The 10,932-nt window shown below is 29.4% G+C and overlaps 1 protein-coding gene across 1 annotated transcript; it reads right to left on the bottom strand.

Moving 5' to 3' along the window:
• Positions 1-2,820: 2,820 nt before the first annotated feature.
• On the bottom strand, positions 2,821-9,035 carry LOC129958554 (hemocyanin A chain-like). Its single transcript, XM_056071099.1, has 9 exons — positions 8,763-9,035; positions 7,057-7,280; positions 6,727-6,935; positions 6,210-6,606; positions 5,803-5,931; positions 5,222-5,356; positions 4,517-4,703; positions 3,969-4,192; positions 2,821-3,145 (listed from the first exon to the last, which is right to left on the bottom strand). The coding sequence occupies exons 1-9, from the start codon at positions 8,962-8,964 to the stop codon at positions 2,954-2,956; spliced, it is 1,899 nt and encodes a 632-aa protein (XP_055927074.1). The 5' UTR covers positions 8,965-9,035; the 3' UTR covers positions 2,821-2,953.
• Positions 9,036-10,932: the final 1,897 nt, after the last annotated feature.

The raw sequence follows: 10,932 nt of genomic DNA, 5'->3' as shown, positions 1-10,932 counted from the left end.
ATCAAAGGATGTACCGAATAAAGGGTTAAAATTGTGACAAACAAACCAAGATTATGGTTTAAATATTTGATCAAATGAAAAAAAAGAGGAGGATCACTAATATAAGGTGTAAAAAAACTTAGTCAGTTATAATGCCAAAATTGTATCACTTGCATGGGTTGTCTCTGTGTCTCCCGTATTTCCGGATAAAGCCTTCCGGCGATTCGACAACTAGCAATCTTCTGTAAGATTTTTATATAGCAAACCCAAATTTATTATTATTATTTATTTATTATCGATTTACCAAAATTTGCTGCGCTTGGATAAAATCTATACAGAAATTTAAATTTTAAAAAAGATATTTCCTGTTAAGAAATTTAAAGTTTAAAAATTTGAAATTTTCTTTACAAATTAATTCATTATTGTAATGCTTTTTCTCATTCAATTTTCAATATTTGTTCACCAAACAATTTTTAAAATATTATTATTAACATATATTGAGATTAGAAAAATTAAGTATCCGATTTTGAATATCTGAATTAATTTTGAAGAAAAAAAAAATTTTTTTTTCAAAAATCTATGTGATATTTTAGAAATTGATTTTTTTTTTTTTTTTCACTTTCATTATTTTTAAAAAAATGTACAAATTGATCCCAAATTCCACTAAATTGATATTTGTGAGTTTAAAGGAAAAAATCACGTAATTTGAATAAAATGGAGTAAAATTAAACGTCAATAAAATTCATTTTACTGACGTTTTAGTGAAATTTGACGTTTGAATTTAATATCGAGCATAATTTTTTAATACATTTTAGTTTAATTCTGATAGAAAAATGACATTTTCGTAAATGATTTTTAAATCTTGATATAAACAATTCTCACTTTTTTTTCTGTTAAAAAGTAAAGAATGTGTATTTCATTTAAATGTTTTTTTTTCGTACAGAAATTACTTTAAATTGTTATGATCTTCTCATTACTCATTCACTTTTATTAAAAGAATGAACTCATTTCAGACATTTGTTTCTCACACAGAACATCCGGTGTAAACTTTATGTAACGGAATACTGTAATAGTTAATAGAGTAATTTTTATTTTGAGACATATCGCCATGAAGAAATTTTTTTTAATGTTATTTATTATAATTTGTAATATTTTTAGCTCATACATATAGAACACTCTACTTTAGATTTTCATACTTAGTTTCATGATTTTTTTGAATAGCATTACAATTAATTGAATCGGAAATGTAACATATTTTTCTTTAAATCTTCGATCGCCAGCGGATAAGTTATTTAAATCTAGTAACTAACATGCAAGCTCTATTGTAAGGTTTTAATACGACGGAATCCGTTTCACCTGTCCAAGCACAATACTGCTGAGCATTCCAAAACGATCGATTGAACTTGCCCTTTTGTCTCCGCTCTGGTAAATTGGCGATTTATTTATTCCTTATGAATTAAATCGCGTATGATTTTAAATTATTTAAATGCAACATTTGTGAATAATTATAAAAGCTTATATTATTAAAACTTGGACATGTGAATTATATTTATTTATTTATATAACTCGTATCGATTCGAACATTTATTTTTGCATTAAACTTGACATTTAAATGTATTTGAATGAAGTTTGTCTTTTAAAGATTAAAAAAAAAAAAATTCTGTAATTATATACATCATTGTATAGGAGAGTCTATGGCTTTTTATATGCAATTCATATAAGAATGACGATAGCAGTTTTTTTATTTAATATTTCTTATTGCTTGATAAAAAATTTAGCCTTCGGGGTTATTTTACGTCAGAAACTTTAGTATTCAATGACTTAATAATGTAACCCACCAAATTATATGGAATAATTGGGATGCGATTTTTTTGTTTCTATAAGCAAAGAAGTTAATACCGTGATCAGAGAAATTGCTTCAAATCTGAGGATAAATCTTTTACATTCATATAGATTTTATTATTACTACGCTTTGTTAAATACGATGTATTTGCTTCCATCAAATCGCCGTTTTTCACCTGCAATTTCATTGTACAGCTGAAAAAATATCTGTACTTTAAGCATAAAGCAAGATAGAATGTGGAATTCAACTGTATTGATAGAAAATACTTCCTGCAATTATGTGGGTGTGTTGATATCTTGAATATAAATATGCCATGCTAAAAACACATGAAGGTAAACTTTTCTCGAATTTAGAATTATCGTGAATTCATAACATGATTATCACAGCAATTATTTCCTTCACAATTTCTTCTATATGATATTGTAAACAAATACAGTATTCAGTCACGAGGGAGAATTTAAAAAATACATTCTGTAAGAGATTTTAAATGAGTACAGTGGCGTAAATAATTATTCAAAAAACTGTTTATTAGCATTTTATTGTTGTAGTTTTCATTAAATATGTTGCTTTATTTCTTTTCCAGATTCAGAACAGATATCTATTGTAATTAAGAAAATATTATGCTAATCATAAAATATTTATAACTGACAGAAGATTGCTAAAATCAGTTTTGAAAATTATTTTATTTTTAATTATGCAAAAAAGCAAACATTGATTGCAATGTTTATTTTATACTTCTTATTTTTGCTGTTCTTAAATTTAAAACTATAGAAAATGATTTTAGCTAATAAATTTTAAATAACAATATGACTTAAGTATATCCCGTATATAAAAAGTAATTGTTAATGATTAAAATAATAAAAAATTAGAATTATATTGTTTTTGAAATTTGAAGATTTTTTTTTTTTTTTTTAATTTGAGAATTGAAAACATTTAACATAGACTAAAACAAGATGTACATTTGAAATATTATGAATTTGGTAAAGAACGAACCAAACTTTCTTTAGCTGTCGGTCATTTTTATTGTCTCTTAAATAATCTTACAAAGGATTCTTGTCTTTTTTGATAAGTCAGTCCAAAAATAGTTTGATAATTGAATAAGTTTGTTTTTGAGTGCAGCTTGCATAACTCTTAATCTTGGAATCGGATAGTGATGTTGGAAACACGCATGTTGGGTGAGAGGAATTCGGCGTGGGTTTCAGCTGTGATCTTGCGGTCGAATGGATAACCCATGGCTCTCTTGTCTGGGTATTTCTCATCCATGACACCGCAGTAGCTGAGAGCATCGTTGCAGAGCTTCTTGCTGCTTCCGCTTGGTGGTACCTAATCACATGTAAAAAATCATTTAATTCTCAAAATAAATCCATTTCGGTAACTTTTCTTTGGTTATAAAATTACATATGAGCTTGCACCAGTTAATGAACAAATAGAATTTCGTTTTAATATAAATGTTTAGTAAATTCTAATGAAATATTTGAAATCGAAGTTATCGAATTAATATTGTTTAAAAGTATTGAGGAATCTGATTGATGGAATTGACATCATTGTTTTGACGACCCTAATAATTTACTTGATCGCTTTTTTAAGGATGGTGGATCATAACTTTAGAATATTAATCTCAAGGAAATTATGTAAAACCCTCAAACTCGCAGTAATTTGCATCTGAAAATAAGGAATACTGTGATTGATTTATTCTGAGCTTTCATTTAACCAGTTAATTGTTTCGATCTCTTCGGAAAATGTGTATCTAAATTGTGTCTCCTAACTAATTATTACTCCTGACGAATAATCTCGTCATAACGCAAAATGTTGTACTTTTCCATGACGAGTATACTCGTCAAAAACAGTTAACTGGTTAAACAGTTATCAATGCATAAATTTTTACTCAATAACTGGAATTCCATTTTGGATGGAATAATTATGTGGATCAAAAATTATTTTCGACATTTAATTACATCTACGTAATTTTATCATTAAGGATTTCAATTATATGCTAAACTTCAATAATAAATCGAAAACCGATCTTCGATTATATTGATTTGAAGTCTTCTCTGTTCAAAAGAACTTTACGAAACTACTAAACTTAATTTTTCCTTTAAATTATTCATCATAAAACGAAATAAAAAACTGGAGAGAAATTGCTTACCCTATCCTTTTCTCCGTCAGAGATCATAACAAACAAATCGAAGGTCATTCCCTTGTCGTTTCCTTTGGGGACAAGCAAGTGTTGGGGCCAGCCGCAGCTGCAGAATTCAGAGCGGTCGTTGTCAAAATCTTCACCATGCAGCAGTTCTTTGAAGGTGTATGTGGAAGAGATAGTAACGCTGGAATCAGTGGAACTCCTCACAATGGTGTTCTTGCCAGGACGCACTGCAAAAAGAAAGTAAATAATTTAACATGCATTAGCATGTGAAATAATGTGTGAATATTAAATCAGTGAAATGTTTAATTTGGCCATCATGTTTAATGAAATGAAGAGATTTTTTTAATTTATTTATCCAATAAGATTTGCTGTTTATTTAGCACATAAAATTTATCCATGCCATTAATGTTTAATGAATTTAATATTGCCCCTTCATTACGGTGTTTAATGTTTGAATTGAAAACGATAATTCTTTCATGACTTAAATTAACAAGTTGATAGATTTGGGAATTTGATTGCTTATATGCATTCGAATAGAAACAGTAACTTACAGTCAACGTGGAATTTGTCCATTTCGATGTACAATCGCCTTTGGTCATCCAATGGGATAATGTTACCCAACTCATCATATTTAGGAGCCAAGAAGATTCTTACTGTTCCCTGCTTCTCTTCATTGCTGTTGTTAACACTGGTGATGATGTAAGAGAAAGATTCGTGGTCTAGATGGTGATATCTTGCCTGTAAAAATATAAAGAAATTACTTTAAACAATGAAGGTCAATGTAATAAATTGAAATCGTGTTTCAAGAAAGAAAGTTTTAAAAGAACAATGAAGTTACATTTGATTAATTACTTAAATAAAATTAGAATAATATTTGTACATTTTTGATTAAGTTAATCAGAGCTGTGAAAATTAATGCAGTAAATTATCTATAAATTGCAGTAACTTAGAAAATATAGAAATAGCTTATTTGATTGACTTCAATGGAAACGTTACTAGCAAATATATAAAAATAAAATTATATTACAGTGTTTTCTAAAATTAAAATATTATTGACTTTTCCTTTTTTAAAATGAATTTTAATTCAAAAACCAATTAAAATTGACCTCAAATTTATATATCTCTTATTTAATTCGAATAATCAGAGCAGCTTGAAGACATAGGACATAATTTTTAGTCTCGTTTTAAATATTTATAGTATCGTAATATATCTGAAACAATCTTGTCCTACCAAATAATGGAACATTAAAACTTACCCTAACGGATCCTGGGCTTCCAAAGTACATGCAATGGTTCAGTTCCAATTCATCTTCCCTGAAGAAGGTGTGGATGACATTGGGGATCTTAGCATTGACCTTAACTTCAGTAACCTGGATGTCTTGGAAGTTCAGCTAAGTAGAGGAAATGCATTTCATTATTAAAATGAGTATGAAATATCTGATTTAGGTAGAAAGTCTAAAACTAGAAAATTCTGTATGATTTTTTTATTTCTTCTAGTACTACAAATCAGAAGTCTAGAATTATGAACGTAAAATAAAGAAAATATCCAGGAATATTATAATATATGATAAACTCTTCAGGTATATTTTTTAAACTTTATTGATGTATGAATTTTTTTTCTTCTGATTTACTGTCAGTTTTTATAATTACTGCTTTTAATTACATTCTTAAAAATCTATATAGAATTCCATATATTATTTAGAAAATTTTATTGGATTAACTCTTAAAAAACCACGTTAAGTTGCTATTCTATTATGAAATATTTTAAGAGTTAAGATACCCATATCATCAATTAACTGTAGATTAATTATTTTCAATAGAAAAGCTAAAAACTTACATTATCCTTAGAATATACTGGAAGTGTTTTCTTGTATTCTTGGAAGACGTTGTCAATGAATCTGTGGAATCGGTAGAAAATAGGATCCCTAAGACTGGTAGCAGTGTCAGTCATAACACCTGGAGTTTCCTGAAAAATATTAAAATTTCTTAATACATTTAGATCCAAAAATTTTAATATTCAGCCCATTTAGATATATATAATGTACTTTTAATAATAATGATAAACTGCATTGTAAATATTCTTTGAAATGCTTGGAATTCTCAGCAAAAGAGAGTTACTTTGAATTTATAAAATTTTAATCGTTATAATATTATATTAAATAAGTCTAAGAGTTCAAAACTTAAGATGCTTTGTCTAAGCCAACATTAAATATGTAGAAATGTTTATACTGGAGACAAACGTACCCTGAATCGACCATCAGGATCATGAATGTAAGCCATCATGACGTGTCCCCAGTTGTGCAAATTGCCGTAGAATTGCCTGTTCTTGGACTCAAGGTTGGATTCAATGAGGGAGCCCAGAATATCAGCGCCATGTTCTTCATCCAAAGGAATATCATTTCCTTGAGAATCGATAACCTTGCCAAGATGGATGGCCTCCAAGATTCGTTCAGTCCACCTCTGCATGTCCTGGACATCGACTTGTCTCAAATCGCGCAGAGCCAAACCGTCAGGTCGAGGAGCATAGTGACGTCCACTGGCAATGTGGGTCAAATGAGCTGCATAACCTTCCAAAGGTTCTTCAAAGTTGTGGAAAGGAACCATTCGGGTCAAACCGTTGGACAATCGTTCGCAATCGTATCTGAAAGACAGAGAAAGAATTTCGTTATAGTAAATCTTTATATGGTGTCTTTTTAGTGCCTGAAATTTTATATGTAATGAAAAACGACAATTACTGAATATCTAAAATATAAATGTATACCTAGCACACATCTGTTGATGCATGTAGTAGAAAAGCTCTCCAGTCCTGTCCTTCTTCTTTCCGAAGAAAACGGAATCATACACGGATGGGTAGACAACATGCCAATGCCAGTGATGGGCATTCACACCAATGTCCTCTCTGTAGTAGGCAAGCTTGTATTCGGGATCCAAAATGTTACCAGTTTCGTGGACATCGACGATAACGTCACTCTAAAATTTAAAAAACAACAAAAACAAATACATTAACAACAGAATTTAAAATAGTAATTTACTTTAAAATTTTCATCTCAAAGTTGGTTTTCTGAGATGAAGCAGAGATTGGTAATTATACCTCATCTCCGGATGGCTTGGTTGTAGCGATAGAGAAAGCTCTGATGAGTGTGTCAGCAGGAACGAACCTATCAGCGAAGATTTCCTGGATTGGTGGAACAATGATGCCTCGGCTGTCAGCACGATGCAAGATGGCGACTTCGGCAGCGAAAGCAAACAAAGTGGAGTTCACGAAGGTGCGAGCTTGCTCAGCTAGATGAATGAAGTCATCGAAGTCCTTGGCCCCTGTTGAAATAAAGAGAATTCCCTTTTTATAAAAAGAATTGATGCTATAAACAGGTTTTTTGTTTTTAAACGATTCTTATGAAAAGAGTATAAACTAATCCAAGACATCTTAAGATGAAAAATTCAAACACCGAACATTAAAGTTATAAGTGTCATTAAGTATTATTCGCAATTTATAGTTATGTATAATTATGCATTCTGGAAGTGTATAAATCTTGAAAATTTGAAACTAAATTATCTTGTGATTAAAAAGGCAAAAAATCCTAGATTATTTTCTAAGATTAAGACTATGAAGACTAGAAAGACTATTTTCTGTTCTTGATAGAAAAGTTAAGAATGGAAGGAAAATGATTGAACATATAAAAAAAAATATTTTCTCATAACAAATTGAAATGAATCGCTTATTATTTTCTTACTCTTTTAAATTTAGAAAGCAAATGCCATGATCCCCTTTGTTTATTTATTAAATCATATGGTCTTTTAGTTCTAATTTTGACAAGAATTTTTATTTTCTTCAAAAACAGTTGAAATTTATAGCTTTAAACCTTTGTAGAACACTCAGTTCTTATATCTAATTGTTCACACAAGAAAGCAGAGAGAAAAAGGTAAGCAAATTTCTGAATAATTAACATTAGATGCGCGAGAAATTCGAGGAATCTTTTTAAATATCTGAATGAATAATCTTAATATTTTATTCGAAAATATTGAAATACGTTACATCTCAACTTTAAATATCATTCATTTTTTTAAATAAAAAATTTAGATTTAAACAAGCATTTTGGAATAACGTGATATTATTTTTAATAACGCATTGCCTTTTCTTCTTCATTGAGAATGAAAGCCGATTTCTCTTTTTTAATTTAATATATTTTACAAATTCAATTAAATATACCTACTCGTTATATTGTTTTAAGAAAACTTAAAATTATTATTTTTTCAAATACTTCATTTAAAAAAACCCTATTTAAATACACGATTCATACTTTTTTTAGAATTCCATTTTTTTTAAAATTCTTTAATTGAATTATGTAATTATTGCGCCCACACCATAATTCTTTAATTGAAATATGTAATTATTACAACTACACGAGAATTCTTCAATCGAAATATGTCAATATTACGACCACACCAGTAGAATGTTAAGGAAATTTAACAGTTTAACCTATATAGATTAACCATAATTCTTTAACTGAAATATGTAATTATTACGACTACACCAGAATTCTTTAATTGAATTATGCAATTTTTACGACTACACAAGAATTCTTTAATTGGATTATGCAATTTTTACGACCACATCAGAGTATGTTCAGGAAATATAACAGTTTAGCCTATATAGATTAGTCTCATTGAAACAATTAATGACGGAATCAAATAATTATAAATTTTTATCTTGAAACTAACAATTAGCCTTAATTATTTGGATGAATCATTAAAATATCTATATTGATGACTATATTGATTGAAAAGACGAACGCTTACCGTAGAAGATTTCGATGAGATCCTTGGCTTCATTCAGATGCTCTGGCAAGAAGCACGAGAAAAAGGCACTGTTGGGCAGGATACCTACTCGACTCAGACGGGGGTCAATCTGGTCAGCAGGGATGTGCTCTCCAGAAGCTGCAACGCTGAGGCGCTCAAACAGCTTCAGCACACGGACTTGTTTCTCGTGAAGAAGAGACATCTTGTCGAGCTGAGTGCGGTTCTGAACAGCTGAGCACAACCGGGGCACGAATCTCTGCTCCCCTGAGCACAAGACCAGGGTTTTATATGGCCAGCCAACGCACCAGTTCGAGGAAATGTTTGGATAGCACTCCTGTCCACCTTCGTCGAATCTGACATCTTTAGATGATCTATTAATAAAACCGCTGCCAGTCTTCGGATAGGAAACGGCTTATCAAAATATCAGTTTTTCGCTCTCTCCCATCCTTTAAGATTTCGGCGGATGACCGAAAGATAAAATATTCACTCTCACGTTAATGAATCGAACATATGCTCTTCGTTATCGTTTTCTTTTAATGAATGGGCTTAGTATAATTGCTTAGATAGTTTACAAGAAAAATTTAAGCAAATTGTTATTTTGTTTTATTTTGCCCAAATCGTATGACAGTAGAATACAGAGGGTTTGCAAAGAATTAAAATCTTTTGAATGAATGGATTTTAGTTTGTGTGTGGTTTATTGGCGCAAGAGCAATATTTGGCTATATTGCTTTGAATTAATGGGCTTAGTATAATTGCTTAGATAGCTTAAAGCAAAAATTTAATATACTTCAGTTAATTGTTATTTTGTTTTATTTTGTCTAAATCGTGTGCCAGCAGGTTTGCAAAGAAATAAAATCTTTTGAATCAATGATAGAATCAATCTTAGATAGTTTAAAGGAAAAAATATAATATCCTTAAAACAAATTGTTATTTTGTTTTATTTTGTCCAAATCGTGTGATGGCAGTATACAGATGGTTTTAAAGGATTAAAAATATTTTAATAATGAACGAAAAGATAGATTTTATTCAAGTTAGAATATGTTAGCCATCCAAATGAAGGGTTGTTTTCTTTGTGTTAACAAAGGAAAATTGTCATGAAATTCATCCCAGTCAAGTTATCAATAATCATTCTGATTATATAATACTAACCCTTCAGCTGCGTATCCCGTGATTTCCGTGGGTTGGTAATCAATTCATTTTCTGTTACCTCCAGCGTTTTTCGCAGTTTCATGTCTTTATTTTTACGATTGCAGATTTTTATTGTATTATATTATTATCGTGTAATATATAGTATCACTTCACTTTCTTTGAAAGATATTAGAACTTATTTGCGAATATCGCATCTAAATAGTGATTTTAAAGAATTACGCAGCCAGAGAGTTAATGACAAATTTTACTATTGGTAATTTCTTTAGTTGATATTGAGCTTTATTATTGCAAAAAGGAAATTTATATACAAAAGTTATTTTTGCTAATATCTGAAATTTGATTTAGCCCATTAACGTATCTCTTGTAAAACATTTTTTGCTTTAACAAGATGTTATGTTTCAAGCTCATCGGGTATTCGCCGTACATTAGCATTTTTATAAATAATTTAATTATTTATCGTAATTTGATCAATATTATTATTCGTTACTTTAGATAATTCTTTTAATTCCATTTTACATTTATCTATGAAGTCCCTTTATTTTTTAATTTTGGGGAGGAGAAATTCATGAAACTTTCCTGATTGAAATAAGTACCTATTTTTAAAATACAAGACAGATACCAAGAGGAAATGGATGCTTTATTTTCTATCTTTTAAAATGTAAAGTACCATATTGCCAAACTGGATGCATTAATAAAACAAATAAATGTACGAGAAATAATAGTTTCAATTTTAAATATTAACTTTTTCGCTGCTTTATTTTCTTCGAATAAATTTTCACAATTAGTATAATAAAACCCTCCTTCTGATTTTAAAAATTATTTTATGCGGGAACCTAAGAGGTGAATTAATTATTCTGTTCATACTTTAAAAATCGTTGAAATTTCGCTTCAAAATTACTAAATTTCTAAATCCAGAATTTTACAGTTATTGTCATCCTTTATGTATTTCCTCATTTTGTTTCATAAAACGGAAATAAATTTTACATGCTGAAGAAAATTACCAACAGTAGTTACATTTTTC

This window comes from Argiope bruennichi, chromosome X1, assembly GCF_947563725.1.
Source record: "Argiope bruennichi chromosome X1, qqArgBrue1.1, whole genome shotgun sequence".
Taxonomy (NCBI): Eukaryota; Metazoa; Arthropoda; class Arachnida; order Araneae; family Araneidae; genus Argiope; species Argiope bruennichi.
This window is presented reverse-complemented; position numbering and strand designations above follow the sequence as displayed.

What these genes read in the sequence shown, in the direction of transcription:
- LOC129958554 (XM_056071099.1), bottom strand. Translation starts at nt 8,964, where the DNA reads ATGTCTCTTCTTCACGAGAAACAAGTCCGTGTGCTGAAGCTGTTTGAG. An exon ending in CATCAACAGATGTGTGCTAG is followed by an intron (nt 6,607 to 6,726) that starts GTATACATTTAT and finishes TCTGTCTTTCAG; the next exon opens with ATACGATTGCGAACGATTGT. An exon ending in CAGTATATTCTAAGGATAAT is followed by an intron (nt 5,357 to 5,802) that starts GTAAGTTTTTAG and finishes TCCTCTACTTAG; the next exon opens with CTGAACTTCCAAGACATCCA.